The sequence below is a fragment of the Heptranchias perlo genome, chromosome 23, assembly GCF_035084215.1.
Source record: "Heptranchias perlo isolate sHepPer1 chromosome 23, sHepPer1.hap1, whole genome shotgun sequence".
NCBI lineage: Eukaryota > Metazoa > Chordata > Chondrichthyes > Hexanchiformes > Hexanchidae > Heptranchias > Heptranchias perlo.
The window spans coordinates 885,159-902,979 of NC_090347.1; the positions used below are offsets into that span (position 1 = coordinate 885,159).

Below are 17,821 nucleotides of genomic sequence, written 5' to 3' on the forward strand. Positions count from 1 at the left end.
CCTCTCTCTGGGCCCGGGGGGGCGGAGGCTGTTTATCGGAGGCCGGGCGGGGCCTCGGAGCTCGGTTTCACTTTCGGTCCGGTGCGGTAGCCCGATGGCCGAGGCGGCGGCGCTCCCCGGGCTGGAGGCCGAGCTGACGTGCGCCGTTTGCCTGGACCTGTTCCGGGAGCCGGTGACGGCGCCGTGCGGCCACAACTTCTGCCGGGGCTGCCTGGCGCAATTCTGGGCCGGGGACCGGCGCGTCCTCCTGGGCTTCACCTGCCCGCAATGCCGGGCCCACTTCCCCGACCGGCCCGAGCTCCACCCCAACCGGGTGCTGTGCGCCGTGGTGGAGGGCTTCGAGCGGGGGAGGCTCAAACCCGAGCCCCCGGACCCGGCCCCCGACCAGGCCCCGGTCCCCGACGTCCCCTGCGACTCCTGCCCGCCCGGCGGGGCCTCGGCCTCGCGGACCTGCCTGACCTGCTTGGCCTCCTTCTGCCCCGAGCACCTGGAGCCGCACCGCCAGAGCGCGGCCTTCGCCTCGCACCGCCTCAGCCTCCCGCTGGCCGACCTGGCCCAGCGCCGCTGCCCCCGGCACGGAAAGCTGCTCGAGTTCTACTGCCGCCCGCACGCCGCCTGCATCTGCGCCGTCTGCCTACTCGAACACCGGGCCTGCGCCACCCAGACCGCCGAGGAGGCCCGGGATCAGCGGGAGGTGAGAGGGAGAGGGGGTGGGGACAGGGGGTGAGGGGAGGGGGTGGGGACAGGGGGTGGGGGGGGTGGTGGTCGGGACGGGGGGTGAGGGGGGTGGGGACGGGGGGTGAGGGGGGTTGGGGGTGGGGACAGGGGGTGAGGGGGTGGGGACGGGGGGTGGGGGGGGTGGGGACGGGGGGTGAGGGGGGTTGGGGGTGGGGACAGGGGGTGGGGACGGGGTGAGGGGGGTGGGGACGGGGTGTAAGGGGGGTGGTGGTGAGGACGGGACGGGGGGTGAGGGGGGTGGGGGAGGGGGGTGGGGGGGGTGAGGGGGGTGGGGGAGGGGGGTGGGGGGGGTGGGGACGGGTGGGGGAGGGGGGTGGGGGGGGTGGGGACGGGTGAGGGGGGAGGGGGTAGGGACGGGGGGAGGGGGTAGGGACAGGGGGAGAGGGGGGTGGGGGTGGGGACGGGGTGTAAGGGGGGTGGTGGTGAGGACGGGACGGGGGGTGAGGGGGGTGGGGACGGGGGGTGAGGGGGGTGGGGGAGGGGGGTGGGGGGGGTGGGGACGGGTGAGGGGGGAGGGGGTAGGGACGGGGGGAGGGGGTAGGGACAGGGGGAGAGGGGGGTGGGGGTGGGGACGAGGGGGGTGGGGGTGGGGACGGGGGGTGAGAGGGGTGGGGACGGGGGGTGAGAGGGGTGGGGACGGGGGGTGAGGGGGGGGGAGAGGGGGGGTGGGGACGGGTGAGGGGGGTAGGGACGGGGGAGAGGGGGGTGGGGACAGGGGGTGAGGGGGGTGGGGGTCGGCTCCTTGTCAGTTGTGACTCCCAGTGTGATTTATTTTCAGTTTTTTCCCCTTTTTTGCCGCAGAGGAAGATTCTGTTGAATTTCTAACTTTTAGCCGGGCGGTAATGAGGAGCGGAGTGTATTAATGAGGGGTCCGGGGTCCGGGGTCCGGGGTCCAAACGCCTGCTCCCCAAGTTTCCCGAGCTTTATGTGTTGATCCCTTGTGTTTACCGACCCTGTCACTCAGCAAACCCTGGGCTGGTAACGGTGTTTGAAGGAGATTGGCTCAGGGGCCTTTGCCCGGTTATGTTGCTCAGTATTGAGGTCACTCCGGCTCCACTCCAGCAAACAGCTGATCAGAGACCAGCTTCACTGAGCAGTGGAGCCCTGTTTAACGTAACTAAACTAACACTCAGCCCAAACCTGCCCAACTTGCTCGGCGGACTGTTTTGGGAGGGAGGGCGGGCTGGGCCATAGTGATGTTTCGGGACGGGGACTGGAGTGATGGTTCGGGGACAGGGACTGGAGTGATGTTTCGGGGCGGGGACTGGAGTGATATTTCGGGACAGGGACTGGAGTGATGTTTCGGGGCGGGGACTGGAGTGATGTTTCGGGGCGGGGACTGGAGTGATGTTTCGGGGCGGGGACTGGAGTGATGGTTCGGGGACAGGGACTGGAGTGATGGTTCGGGGCGGGGACTGGAGTGATGGTTCGGGGCGGGGACTGGAGTGATGTTTCGGGACAGGGACTGGAGTGATGTTTCGGGGCGGGGACTGGAGTGATGTTTCGGGGCGGGGACTGGAGTGATGTTTCGGGGCGGGGACTGGAGTGATGTTTCGGGACAGGGACTGGAGTGATGTTTCGGGGCGGGGACTGGAGTGATGTTTCGGGGCGGGGACTGGAGTGATGTTTCGGGGCGGGGACTGGAGTGATGTTTCGGGGACAGGGACTGGAGTGATGTTTCGGGGCGGGGACTGGAGTGATGTTTCGGGGACAGGGACTGGAGTGATGTTTCGGGGCGGGGACTGGAGTGATGTTTCGAGACGGGGACTGGAGTGATGTTTCGGGGCGGGGACTGGAGTGATGTTTCGGGGCGGGGACTGGAGTGATGTTTCGGGGCGGGGACTGGAGTGATGTTTCGGGGCGGGGACTGGAGTGATGTTTCGGGGCGGGGACTGGAGTGATGTTTCGGGGCGGGGACTGGAGTGATGTTTCGGGACGGGGACTGGAGTGATGGTTCGGGGACAGGGACTGGAGTGATGGTTCGGGGACAGGGACTGGAGTGATGTTTCGGGGCGGGGACTGGAGTGATGTTTCGGGGCGGGGACTGGAGTGATGTTTCGGGGCGGGGACTGGAGTGATGTTTCGGGGACAGGGACTGGAGTGATGTTTCGGGGCGGGGACTGGAGTGATGTTTCGGGGACAGGGACTGGAGTGATGTTTCGGGGCGGGGACTGGAGTGATGTTTCGAGACGGGGACTGGAGTGATGTTTCGGGGCGGGGACTGGAGTGATGTTTCGGGACGGGGACTGGAGTGATGGTTCGGGGACAGGGACTGGAGTGATGGTTCGGGGACAGGGACTGGAGTGATGTTTCGGGGCGGGGACTGGAGTGATGTTTCGGGGCGGGGACTGGAGTGATGTTTCGGGGCGGGGACTGGAGTGATGTTTCGGGGCGGGGACTGGAGTGATGTTTCGGGGCGGGGACTGGAGTGATGTTTCGGGACGGGGACTGGAGTGATGGTTCGGGGACAGGGACTGGAGTGATGTTTCGGGGCGGGGACTGGAGTGATGTTTCGGGGACAGGGACTGGAGTGATGTTTCGGGGACAGGGACTGGAGTGATGTTTCGGGGACAGGGACTGGAGTGATGGTTCGGGGACAGGGACTGGAGTGATGTTTCGGGGCGGGGACTGGAGTGATGGTTCGGGGACAGGGACTGGAGTGATGTTTCGGGGCGGGGACTGGAGTGATGTTTCGGGGACAGGGACTGGAGTGATGTTTCGGGACGGGGACTGGAGTGATGTTTCGGGGACAGGGACTGGAGTGATGTTTCGGGGACAGGGACTGGAGTGATGTTTCGGGGCGGGGACTGGAGTGATGTTTCGGGGACAGGGACTGGAGTGATGTTTCGGGGCGGGGACTGGAGTGATGTTTCGGGGACAGGGACTGGAGTGATGGTTCGGGGACAGGGACTGGAGTGATGTTTCGGGGCGGGGACTGGAGTGATGTTTCGGGGACAGGGACTGGAGTGATGGTTCGGGGACAGGGACTGGAGTGATGTTTCGGGGCGGGGACTGGAGTGATGGTTCGGGGCGGGGACTGGAGTGATGTTTCGGGGCGGGGACTGGAGTGATGTTTCGGGGACAGGGACTGGAGTGATGGTTCGGGGACAGGGACTGGAGTGATGTTTCGGGGCGGGGACTGGAGTGATGGTTCGGGGCGGGGACTGGAGTGATGTTTCGGGGCGGGGACTGGAGTGATGTTTCGGGGCGGGGACTGGAGTGATGTTTCGGGACGGGGACTGGAGTGATGTTTCGGGGACAGGGACTGGAGTGATGTTTCGGGACGGGGACTGGAGTGATGTTTCGGGACGGGGACTGGAGTGATGGTTCGGGGCGGGGACTGGAGTGATGTTTCGGGATGGGGACTGGAGTGATGGTTCGGGGACAGGGACTGGAGTGATGTTTCGGGGCGGGGACTGGAGTGATGGTTCGGGGCGGGGACTGGAGTGATGTTTCGGGGCGGGGACTGGAGTGATGTTTCGGGGACAGGGACTGGAGTGATGTTTCGGGGCGGGGACTGGAGTGATGTTTCGGGGCGGGGACTGGAGTGATGGTTCGGGGCGGGGACTGGAGTGATGTTTCGGGGCGGGGACTGGAGTGATGTTTCGGGGCGGGGACTGGAGTGATGTTTCGGGGCGGGGACTGGAGTGATGTTTCGGGGCGGGGACTGGAGTGATGGTTCGGGGCGGGGACTGGAGTGATGGTTCGGGGACAGGGACTGGAGTGATGGTTCGGGGCGGGGACTGGAGTGATGTTTCGGGGCGGGGACTGGAGTGATGTTTCGGGGCGGGGACTGGAGTGATGTTTCGGGGCGGGGACTGGAGTGATGTTTCGGGGCGGGGACTGGAGTGATGTTTCGGAGCGGGGACTGGAGTGATGGTTCGGGGCGGGGACTGGAGTGATGTTTCGGGACGGGGACTGGAGTGATGTTTCGGGGCGGGGACTGGAGTGATGTTTCGAGACGGGGACTGGAGTGATGTTTCGGGGCGGGGACTGGAGTGATGTTTCGGGGCGGGGACTGGAGTGATGTTTCGGGGCGGGGACTGGAGTGATGTTTCGGGGCGGGGACTGGAGTGATGTTTCGAGACGGGGACTGGAGTGATGTTTCGGGGCGGGGACTGGAGTGATGTTTCGGGGCGGGGACTGGAGTGATGGTTCGGGGACAGGGACTGGAGTGATGGTTCGGGGCGGGGACTGGAGTGATGTTTCGAGACGGGGACTGGAGTGATGTTTCGGGGACAGGGACTGGAGTGATGGTTCGGGGCGGGGACTGGAGTGATGTTTCGGGGCGGGGACTGGAGTGATGTTTCGGGGACAGGGACTGGAGTGATGGTTCGGGGCGGGGACTGGAGTGATGGTTCGGGGCGGGGACTGGAGTGATGGTTCGGGGCGGGGACTGGAGTGATGTTTCGGGGACAGGGACTGGAGTGATGTTTCGGGGCGGGGACTGGAGTGATGTTTCGGGGCGGGGACTGGAGTGATGTTTCGGGGACAGGGACTGGAGTGATGTTTCGGGGACAGGGACTGGAGTGATGTTTCGGGGCGGGGACTGGAGTGATGTTTCGGGGCGGGGACTGGAGTGATGTTTCGGGGCGGGGACTGGAGTGATGTTTCGGGGCGGGGACTGGAGTGATGTTTCGGGGCGGGGACTGGAGTGATGTTTCGGGGCGGGGACTGGAGTGATGTTTCGGGGCGGGGACTGGAGTGATGTTTCGGGGCGGGGACTGGAGTGATGTTTCGGGGCGGGGACTGGAGTGATGTTTCGGGGCGGGGACTGGAGTGATGTTTCGGGGACAGGGACTGGAGTGATGTTTCGGGGCGGGGACTGGAGTGATGTTTCGGGGACAGGGACTGGAGTGATGTTTCGGGGACAGGGACTGGAGTGATGTTTCGGGGCGGGGACTGGAGTGATGTTTCGGGGCGGGGACTGGAGTGATGGTTCGGGGCGGGGACTGGAGTGATGTTTCGGGGCGGGGACTGGAGTGATGTTTCGGGGCGGGGACTGGAGTGATGTTTCGGGGCGGGGACTGGAGTGATGGTTCGGGGCGGGGACTGGAGTGATGGTTCGGGACGGGGACTGGAGTGATGTTTCGGGGCGGGGACTGGAGTAATGTTTCGGGGCGGGGACTGGAGTGATGTTTCGGGGCGGGGACTGGAGTGATGTTTCGGGACGGGGACTGGAGTGATGGTTCGGGGCGGGGACTGGAGTGATGTTTCGGGGCGGGGACTGGAGTGATGTTTCGGGGCGGGGACTGGAGTGATGTTTCGGGGACAGGGACTGGAGTGATGTTTCGGGGACAGGGACTGGAGTGATGTTTCGGGGCGGGGACTGGAGTGATGTTTCGGGGCGGGGACTGGAGTGATGTTTCGGGGCGGGGACTGGAGTGATGTTTCGGGGCGGGGACTGGAGTGATGTTTCGGGGCGGGGACTGGAGTGATGTTTCGGGGCGGGGACTGGAGTGATGTTTCGGGGCGGGGACTGGAGTGATGTTTCGGGACGGGGACTGGAGTGATGTTTCGGGGCGGGGACTGGAGTGATGTTTCGGGGCGGGGACTGGAGTGATGGTTCGGGGCGGGGACTGGAGTGATGGTTCGGGGCGGGGACTGGAGTGATGTTTCGGGGCGGGGACTGGAGTGATGTTTCGGGGCGGGGACTGGAGTGATGTTTCGGGGCGGGGACTGGAGTGATGGTTCGGGGCGGGGACTGGAGTGATGTTTCGGGGCGGGGACTGGAGTGATGGTTCGGGACGGGGACTGGAGTGATGTTTCGGGGACAGGGACTGGAGTGATGGTTCGGGGCGGGGACTGGAGTGATGGTTCGGGGCGGGGACTGGAGTGATGGTTCGGGGCGGGGACTGGAGTGATGGTTCGGGGCGGGGACTGGAGTGATGTTTCGGGGACAGGGACTGGAGTGATGGTTCGGGGTGGGGACTGGAGTGATGTTTCGGGGACAGGGACTGGAGTGATGTTTCGGGGCGGGGACTGGAGTGATGTTTCGGGGACAGGGACTGGAGTGATGTTTCGGGGCGGGGACTGGAGTGATGGTTCGGGGCGGGGACTGGAGTGATGTTTCGGGGCGGGGACTGGAGTGATGTTTCGGGGCGGGGACTGGAGTGATGGTTCGGGGCGGGGACTGGAGTGATGTTTCGGGGCGGGGACTGGAGTGATGGTTCGGGGACAGGGACTGGAGTGATGTTTCGGGGACAGGGACTGGAGTGATGGTTCGGGGCGGGGACTGGAGTGATGGTTCGGGGCGGGGACTGGAGTGATGGTTCGGGGCGGGGACTGGAGTGATGGTTCGGGGACAGGGACTGGAGTGATGTTTCGGGGCGGGGACTGGAGTGATGGTTCGGGGCGGGGACTGGAGTGATGGTTCGGGGACAGGGACTGGAGTGATGGTTCGGGGACAGGGACTGGAGTGATGTTTCGGGACAGGGACTGGAGTGATGGTTCGGGGCGGGGACTGGAGTGATGTTTCGGGGCGGGGACTGGAGTGATGGTTCGGGGCGGGGACTGGAGTGATGGTTCGGGGACAGGGACTGGAGTGATGTTTCGGGGCGGGGACTGGAGTGATGGTTCGGGGCGGGGACTGGAGTGATGGTTCGGGGCGGGGACTGGAGTGATGGTTCGGGGCGGGGACTGGAGTGATGTTTCGGGGCGGGGACTGGAGTGATGTTTCGGGGACAGGGACTGGAGTGATGTTTCGGGACGGGGACTGGAGTGATGTTTCGGGGCGGGGACTGGAGTGATGTTTCGGGGTGGGGACTGGAGTGATGTTTCGGGACAGGGACTGGAGTGATGTTTCGGGACGGGGACTGGAGTGATGTTTCGGGGCGGGGACTGGAGTGATGTTTCGGGGCGGGGACTGGAGTGATGTTTCGAGACGGGGACTGGAGTGATGTTTCGGGGCGGGGACTGGAGTGATGTTTCGGGGCGGGGACTGGAGTGATGTTTCGGGGACAGGGACTGGAGTGATGTTTCGGGACGGGGACTGGAGTGATGTTTCGGGGCGGGGACTGGAGTGATGTTTCGGGGCGGGGACTGGAGTGATGTTTCGAGACGGGGACTGGAGTGATGTTTCGGGGCGGGGACTGGAGTGATGTTTCGGGGCGGGGACTGGAGTGATGTTTCGGGACGGGGACTGGAGTGATGTTTCGAGACGGGGACTGGAGTGATGTTTCGGGACGGGGACTGGAGTGATGGTTCGGGGACAGGGACTGGAGTGATGGTTCGGGACGGGGACTGGAGTGATGTTTCGGGGACAGGGACTGGAGTGATGTTTCGGGACGGGGACTGGAGTGATGGTTCGGGGACAGGGACTGGAGTGATGGTTCGGGGACAGGGACTGGAGTGATGGTTCGGGGACAGGGACTGGAGTGATGGTTCGGGGACAGGGTCCAGTTTAACCACTGCAAAAAACAATAACGAGCGAGAGAGGCGGAGAGATTCCCTCAGATTAAGGACATCCCAGACATGGGGTTACAGCAGAGAATAAACTGGCCACTCTCCCTCTGAGGGGCGTTACAATGATACAGCACAGAAGGAGGCCATTTGGCCCATCGTGCCTGTGCCGGCTCTTTGAAAGAGCTATTCAATTAGTCCCACTCCCCTGTTCTTTCCCCATAACCCCGTAAATTTTTCCTTCTCAAGTATTTCTCCAATGTTGTTGTTGGACTCGGGAAGTTTGCTGAGTGGCTGCTGTTTGCTCTTTGCCTGATAAGCTGTGTTTGATCAATGTGCTGCCACGCAGACCGGTCACACGCAGACCGGTCACACGCACATGGCAAACACAGGGCCTGTTGTGACACAGCCTCATTCTCCAGACTCTCAGTCGATCGATTGATAATCACGTCACACTGAGAGACGCACAATCCATTCAACATCCACTGACCCTCAAGATTTGGAACTGCACAAAATAAGTTTAGCAAAAGAATATAATAAGGGGCTGTGACTGACCAGTTCAGGATGACCAGTTCCCCAGTGTGGGCAGTGTGCCAGGCTGACCAGTCACATATGGGCAGTGTGCCAGGCTGACCATTCCCCAGTGTGGTCAGTGTGCCAGGCTGACCAGTCCCCGGTGTGGTCAGTGTGCCAGGCTGACCAGTCCCCGGTGTGGTCAGTGTGCCAGGCTGACCAGTCCCCGGTGTGGTCAGTGTGCCAGGCTGACCAGTCCCCGGTGTGGTCAGTGTGCCAGGCTGACCAGTCCCCGGTGTGGGCAGTGTGCCAGGCTGACCAGTCCCCGGTGTGGGCAGTGTGCCAGGCTGACCAATCCCAGGCTCGGGTGTTATTTTTCTGCATTTGGTTGATTCATAGGAAGGAACAGGAGGAGGCCATTCAGCCCCTCGAGCCTGTTCTGCCATTTAATTAGATCACAGCTGATCTGTATTTTAACTCCATTTACCCGCCTTGGTTCCATATCCCTCAATCCCCTCACCCAACAAAAATCTATCGATCTCAGTCTTGAAAGTTCCAATTGACCCCCAGCATCCACAACTTTTTGAGGGAGAGAGTTCCAGATTTCCACTATCCTTTGCATGAAGAACTGCTTCCTGAAATCACCCCTGAATAGCCTGGCTTTAATTTTAAGGTTATGTCCCCTTGTTCTGGACTTCCCCATCAGAGGAAACAGTTTCTCTCCACCTATCCTATCAAATCCTTCAATCATCTTAAACACCTCAATTAGATCACCCCTTAATCTTCTATCCTCGAGGGAATACAAGCCTAGTCTATGCAACTCCAGGGAATACAAACCAAGTTTCTGCAATCTGGCCTCATAATTTAACCCTTTGAGTGCTGGTATCATTCTGGTGAATCTGCACTGCACTCCCTCCAAGGCCAATATATCCTTCCTGAGGTGCAGTGCTCAGAACTGAACTAAATACTCCAGATACAGTCTAACCAGAGCTCTATACGACTGGAGCATAACTGGAGCAGTCTCAGGCCCTGCCTGGCAGCTCGGACTGACCGTCTGTGTCTGAACAGATTTCCAGCATTTGCAGTGATTTTTTTCCCGTTTTGCCCCCACTAGAATATATCCTGCTCTCCTCACCAACTGAGTCCAGAAGAAAATCACACCAGTGTCTGACCCTGCCTTCACCCCATGTCCAAACAATCACACATTCCCCCCCGCAGGAACCCTGGGAATCGTTCCTTTCCCTAACCCAGGGCAATTGTAACCCCTGTCCCTGACTGGCATTGGGTAATGTGCAAGGACCCCAGAACTGTGCCCCAACACTGGCGGGGGCGCCCCGGAGCTGTGCCCCAACACTGGCCGGCCCTTTGTGGGGGCAGTCAAGGTTCTAATGTGTGCAGTGTTATTCCCCCATAACATTTCTGCAGCTATCGATCTGCTCAATCACTCCCTCACCTCCACCTTTGATGCTCATGTCCCCTTTAAAACCATTACTCTCTCTCACCCTGGTCATTCCCTCTGTCACGGCCCTCATCTCCACTCCCTTAAGTCCAAGGGACCCAGACTTTAACGTTTATGTCTGTCAACTGGTTTAGCCATTCATCGCCAGATCGGGCTGCACCACATAAAGCACTATCAGGTCGTGCTCTCCTCTCCCAAAACTGCTCACTATTCCTGGAATGAAAAGATGACCCCAGCTTCTCTCCACTGCAAACCATCTCCGTAAACCCCTCTCCCCTGCCCCCTCCACCCTCACTTCCAACAACAAGTGCGAGGAGCTCATGGATTTCTTTGTCACTAAGATTGAGACCATCCGTTCAGCTGCCTCTGCCACTTCCCTCCCCTCCCCTCCCCTAGCCCACCGAGACAAACTTCCCAGACGGTTCCCCCCTGCCCTAGCCCTGAACTCACATCTTTCTCTAGTTTCTCTCCTATCTCCTCTCCTCTCTCCTCTCATGTCCTCATCTTGACCATGAGACCCACCTCCTGCTCCCTCCACCCTATTCCCACCAAACTGCTGACCACCCAACTTCCCTTCCTGGCCCCCATGTTAGCTAATACTGTTTATGGGTTCCCTCTCCTCAGGTACTGTCCACCTCCCTTTCCAATCTGGCGTCATCACCCTCCTCAAAAAACCCACCCGTAGCCCCTCTGTCTTTGCAAGCTAACGTCCCATCTCCAACCTCCCTTTCCTCTCCAAAGTCCTTAAACGTGTTGTCACCTCCCAAATCCATGTCCATCTTTCCTACGTTTGAATCCCTTCAATTAGGTTTCCGCCCCTGCCACAGTACTGAAATCGTAGAAAGGTTACAGCACGGAAGGAGGCCATGCGGCCCATCGTGCCAGCTCTATCGCAAGAGCAATCCAGCTAGTCCCACTCCTCTGCCCTTTCCCCGTAGTCCTGCAAGTTTTTTCCTTTCAAGTACTTATCCAGTTCCCTTTTGAAGGCCATGATTGAATCTGCCTCCACCACCCCCTCGGGCAGTGCATTCCAGATCCCAACCACTCGCTGTGTAAAGAAGTTTTTCCTCATGTCACCTTTGGTTCTTTGGCCATTTGGAAATGGATCTTATCAAAGTCACAAATGACCTCCTGTGTGACAGTGACCGTGGGAAACTCTCCCTCCTCATCCTTCTCCACCTGTCTGCAGCCTTTGACATGTTTGACCACACCATCCTCCCCCAACCCTCTCCTCCGTCGTCCAGCGGGGAGGGACTGCCCTCGTCTGGTTCCATTCTTATCCATCCAGTCATAGCCAGAGAATCTCCTGCAATGGCTTCTCTTCCCACTCCCTCACCGTTACCCCTGGAGTCTCCCCAAGGATCTATCCTTGGCCCCTCCTATTTTTCATCTACACTCTGCCCCTCGGTGACATCATCCGAAAACACGACGTCAGATTCCACATGTACTCTGACCACACCCAGCTCACCCTCACCACCACCTCCCTCGACCCCTCCACTGTCTCTCATTTCTCACATTGCTTCTCCGACTGGATGAGCAAACATTTCCTCCAACTAAATATTGGAATGACCAAAGCCATTGTCTTTGGCCCCGCCACAAACTCTGTTCCCTGGGCCACCGACTCCATCCCTCTCCCTGACCACTGTCTGAGGCTGAACCCGACCGTTCGCAGCCTTGGCTTCCTATTTGACCCTGAGATGAGCTCCTGGCCCCATCTCCGCTCCATCTCCGCTCCATCCACCTACTTCCACCTCCGTAACATCGTCCATCTCCGCCCGCACCTCAGTTCATCTGCTGAAACCCTCGTCCATGCCTTTGTTACCTCCAGACTTGACTATTCCAATATTCCCCTGGCCAGCCTCCCACCTCCCATCTTCCACCCTCCATAAACTTGAGCTCATCCAAAACTCTGCTGCCCATATCCTAACTTGCACGAAGTCCCGTTCTCCCATCACCCCTGTGCTCGCTGACCTACATTGGCTCCCGGTCCGGGAACACCTCGATTTTAAAATTCTCATCCTTGTTTTCAAATCCCTCCATGGCCTCGTCCCTCCCTATCTCTGTAATCTCCCCCAGCCCTACAACCCTCCCAGATCTCTGCGCTCCTCCAATTCTTGCCTCTTGCCCATCCCCGATTTTAATTGCTCCACCATTGGTGGCCACGCCTTCAGCTGCCTGGGCCCTAAGCTCTGGGATTCCCTCCATAAACCCCTCCGTCTCCCTACCTCTCTCCTCCTTTAAGACGCTCCTTAAAACCTCCCTCTAACCAAGCTTTGTTCCCCTGTCCTAATATCTCTATGTGGCTCAGTGTCAAATTTTGTCTGATGATCACTTCTGTGAAGCACCCTGGGACGTTAAAGGCGCTATATAAATGCAAGTTGTTGTTGTTGTGTTTGAGTAACTGGCGGATGGTCCCAATGATATGACTCCCTGACCAGAGCGAACCCTCTGCTCCTAGGAGGAACTGAAGGCTCTGCGGACCAATGTGGGATATCAAATCATCCAAACTCAGCATAGCCTGGAGCTGGCGCAGTACCAGAAACAGCACATAAAGGTAAGTGGGGCGGGGGAGAGGGTACACGGGGTATCACCGTGCGTTCAGGGGTACACGGGGTATCACCGCGCGTTCAGGGGTACACGGGTATCACCGTGCGTTCAGGGGTACACGGGATATCACCGTGCGTTCAGGGGTACACGGGATATCACCGTGCGTTCAGGGGTACACGGGATATCACCGTGCGTTCAGGGGTACACGGGATATCACCGTGCGTTCAGGGGTACACGGGATATCACCGTGCGTTCAGGGGTACACGGGATATCACCGTGCGTTCAGGGGTACACGGGATATCACCGTGCGTTCAGGGGTACACGGGATATCACCGTGCGTTCAGGGGTACATGGGATATCACCGTGCGTTCAGGGGTACACGGGATATCACCGTGCGTTCAGAGGTACACGGGATATCACCGTGTGTTCAGGGGTACACGGGATATCACCGTGTGTTCAGGGGTACACGGGATATCACCGCGCGTTCAGGGGTACACGGGGTATCACCGCGCGTTCAGGGGTACACGGGATATCACCGTGCGTTCAGGGGTACACGGGATATCACCGTGCGTTCAGGGGTACACGGGGTATCACCGCGCGTTCAGGGGTACACGGGGTATCACCGCGCGTTCAGGGGTACACGGGATATCACCGTGCATTCAGGGGTACACGGGGTATCACCGCGCGTTCAGGGGTACACGGGATATCACGGTGCGTTCAGGGGTACACGGGATATCACCGTGCGTTCAGGGGTACACGGGATACCACCGCGCGTTCAGGGGTACACGGGATACCACCGTGTGTTCAGGGGTACACGGGATATCACCGTGTGTTCAGGGGTACACGGGATATCACCGTGTGTTCAGGGGTACATTGTGTGTTCGGGCGATATAGTGGGATATCATAATTAGTACAGGACTGGATGCTCCGCCATTCAATAAGATCATGGCTGATCTTCGACCTGAACTCCACTTTCCCGCCCGATCCCCATGTCCCTTGATTCCCCCAGAGTCCAAAAATCCATCGATCTCAGTCTTGAATATATTCAACGACTCAGCATCCACAGCCCTCTGGGGTAGAGAATTCCAAAGATTCACAACCCTCTGAGTGAAGAAATTCCTCCTCATCTCAGTCTTAAATGGCCGACCCCTTATCCTGAGACTATGCCCCCTAGTTCTAGATTCTCCAGCCAGGGGAAACAGCCTCTCAGCATCTACCCTTTCAAGCCCCCTCAGAATCTTATACGTTTCAATGAGATCACCTCTCATTCTTCTAAACTCCAGAGTATAGGCCCATTCTACTCAATCTCTCCTCATAGGACAACCCTCTCATCCCAGGAATTAATCTAGTGAACCTTCGTTGCACCGCCTCTAAGGCAAGTATATCCTTCCTTAGATAAGGAGACCAAAACTGTACACAGTACTCCAGGTGAGGTCTCACCAAAGCCCTGTATAATTGTAGTAAAACTTCCTTACTCTTGTACTCCAACCCCCTTGCAATAAAGGCCAACATCCCATTTGCTTTCCTAATTGCTTGCTGTACCTGCATACTAACTTTTTGTGTTTCTTGTACAAAGACACCCAAATCTCTCTGAATACCAACATTTAATAGTTTCTCACCATTTAAAAAATATTCTGTTTTTCTATTTTTCCTACCAAAGTGAATAACCTCACATTTCCCCACATTATACTCATCTGTCACCTTCTTGCCCATTCACTTAATGTGTCTATATCCCTTTGCAGACTCTGTGTCCTCCTCACAGCTTACTTTCCCACCTAGCTTTGTATCATCAGCAAACTTGGATACTTTACACTCGGTCCCTTCATCTAAGTCATTAATAGAGATTGTAAATAGCTGAGGCCCAAGCACTGATCCTTGTGGCACCCCACTAGTTACAGCCTGACAACCTGAAAATGACCCGTTTATCCCTACTCTCTGTTTTCTGTCCTTTAACCAATCCTCTATCCATGATAATATATTACCCCCAACCCCATGAGCCCTTATCTTGTGTAACAACCTTTTATGTGGCACCTTATCGAATGCCTTTTGAAAATCCAAATATGCTACATCCACTGGTTCCCCTTTATCCACCCTGCTAGTTACACCCTCAAAAAACTCTCATAAATTTGTCAAATACGATTTCCCTTTCACAAAACTGTGTTGACTCTGCCCAATCATATTATGATTTTCTAAGTGCCCTGTTACCACGTCCTTAACTCGCCAAGGCTTCTTCGACAGCACCTCCCAAACCCGCGACCTCTACCACCTAGAAGGACAAGGGCAGCAGGCACATGGGAACAACACCACCTGCACGTTCCCCTCCAAGTCACACACCATCCCGACTTGGAAATATATCGCCGTTCCTTCATCGTCGCTGGGTCAAAATCCTGGAACTCCCTCCCTAACAGCACTGTGGGAGAACCGTCACCACACGGACTGCAGCGGTTCAAGAAGGCGGCTCACCACCACCTTCTCAAGGGCAATTAGGGATGGGCCATAAATGCCGGCCTCGCCAGCGACGCCTACATCCCATGAATGAATAATAAAAAAATAATGGATTCCAGCATTTTCCTGATGACTGATGTCAGGCTAACTGGCCTGTCGTTCCCTGTTTTCTCTCTCCCTCCTTTCTTGAATAACGGGGTTACATTTGTTACCTTCCAATCCACTGGGACTGTTCTAGAATCTAGGGAATTTTGGAAGATCACAACCAATGCATCCACTATCTCTGCAGCCACCTCTTTTAGAACCCTCGGATGTAGGACATCAGGTCCAGGGGATTTATCGGCTTTTAGTCCCATTAATTTCTCCAGTACTTTTTCTCTACTGATATTAATTACTTTAAATTCCTCACACTCATTAGACCCTTGGTTCCCCACTATGTTTGAAATGCTTTTTGTTTCTTCTACTGTGAACAGATACAAAATATTTGTTTAACATCTCTGCCATTTCCTGATTCCCCATTATAATTTCTCCTGTTTCAGCCTCGAAGGGACCAACGTTTACTTTTGCTACTCTTTCCCTTTTTACGTACTTGTAGAAGCTCTTACAATCTGTTTTATATTTCTTGCTAGTTTACTCTCATTCTATTTTCTCCCTTTTTATCAATTTTTTGGTCATCCTTTGCAGGTTTCTAAAACTCTCCCAATCCTGAGGCTCACCACTCTTCTTCACAACATTATAAGCCTCTTCTTTGTGATGGAACTGGGTATTTGCCGATTACAGTACTGTCCAGACTCTGTCACAGGCCTCGTTGCTGCTGCCTGTTACAAGTTAAACTTTGAGACTATTTCTGAAATACTGAACTGTCATAGAATCATAGAAAATTTACGGCATAGAAGGAGGCCATTCGGCCCATCGTGTCCGCGCTGGCTGAGAAACGAGCCCTCAGCCTAATCTCACTTTCCAGCACTTGGTCCGTAGCCCTGTGGGTCACGGCTCTTCAGGTGCACATCCAGGTACTTTTTAAATGAGTTGAGGGTTTCTGCCTCTCCCACCCTCTCAGGCAGTGAGTTCCAGACCCCCACCACCCTCTGGGTGGAAAAAATTGTCCTCAGCTCCCCTCTAATCCTTCTCCCAATCACTTTAAATCCATGCCCCCTGGTCACTGACCCCTCTGCTAAGGGAAATAGGTCCTCCCTATCCACTCGATCGAGGCCCCTCATAATTTTATACATCTTAATTAAATCTCCCCTCAGCCTCCTCTGTTCCAAGGAAAACAACCCCAGCCTATCCAATCTTTCCTCATAGCTAAAATTCTCCAGTCCTGGCAACATCCTCGTAAATCTCCTCTGTACCCCGTCTAGTGCAATCACATCTTTCCTGTAATGTGGTGACCAGAACTGTACGCAGTATTCAAGCTGTGGCCTAACTAGTGTTTTATACAGTTCCAGCATAACCTCCCTGCTCTTATATTCTATGCCTCGGCTAATAAAGGAAAGTATTCCATATGCCTTCTTAACCACCTTATCTCCCTGTCCTACTACCTTCAGGGATCTGTGGACATGCACTCCAAGGTCCCTCTGTTCCTCTACACCTCTCAGTATCCTCCCATTTATTGTGTATTCCCTTGCCTTGTTTGCTCTCCCCAAATGCATTACCTCACACTTCTCCGGATTGAATTCCATTTGCCACTTTTCTGCCCACCTGACCAGTCCATTGATATCTTCCTACACTCTACAGCTTTCCTCCTCACTATCAACCACACGGCCTATCTTTGTGTCATCAGCAAATTTCTTAATCATGTCCCCTACATTTAAGTCCAAATCGTTAATGTATACCACAAAAAGCAAAGGACCTAGTACTGAGCCTGCGGAATCCCACTGGAAACAGCCTTCCAGTCACAAAAACACCCGTCGACCATTACCCTTTGCTTCCTGCCACTGAGCCAATTTTGGATCCAATTTGCCACATTCCCTTGGATCCCATGGGCATTTACTTTTTTGACCAGTCTGCCATGTGGGACCTTGTCAAAAGCCTCGCTAAAATCCATGTAGACTACATCTGTGGAACTGCTTCCTCCCGCTCAGGAGTCCTCGGTGAGGCAGCAGTCTTCACTTTCATATGATTATAATGAGATGAAAACTATGATCGAGGAAGAGGAGAAAATTGCAGCCAAACTGATTGAAGATGAAGAAAACAAAGCGAATTTGAAGGTAGACGATGTCCTCGACCAGATTACCAGCCAACTGGGTCAGCTAAAGGAGTACAAGGATCAGCTGGACACTGTGCTGGCCCACACCGAGGGCATGGTGTTCTGGAAGGTACGGCATGTTTTACAACATAATTCCTATCCAGTTTATCGCATCCTGGCAGCATTATGATGGTGAATCAGAGATTACTGTGTTCCAGGGGGCATGGACCTGGGTGGGGATGTGGGGACAAGACCATAGCTCTACTGACAGGATTTTGAAAGATATTTGTACGAGGTCTCTGGGGTGGTGTAGCAAGTGATTCTGATTTGCTTCCTGGATAATAAATCTTTATTTCCTTACCCACTGTAAATGGGTAAGTACATCTGTTCACACAAAGACCAAAGTTTCATAGATAGATAAATCTCTGATGCGATGTTACGCCACAGACTGTGTAATCCTGCATAATACACCACAGACTGTGTTACCATGTGTTTTATACACTGGGATATTCAGGCTGTGTTATCCTGCG

The 17,821-nt window shown here is 56.4% G+C and overlaps 1 protein-coding gene across 2 annotated transcripts in view; it reads left to right on the plus strand.

The window, feature by feature from the left end:
- The window catches only part of trim25 (tripartite motif containing 25), a 43,347-nt gene continuing 25,526 nt past the window's right edge, over positions 1-17,821 (plus strand). Inside the window, exons 1-3 of one of the 2 annotated variants that reach the window (XM_068003786.1) lie at positions 1-694; positions 12,570-12,665; positions 17,188-17,421. In XM_068003786.1, coding sequence (XP_067859887.1) covers positions 95-694; positions 12,570-12,665; positions 17,188-17,421 — 930 coding nt within the window. In that variant the 5' untranslated portion in view covers positions 1-94. The remainder of the gene's footprint in view (positions 695-12,569; positions 12,666-17,187; positions 17,422-17,821) is intronic. The other variant, XM_068003788.1, reaches the window with a different exon arrangement.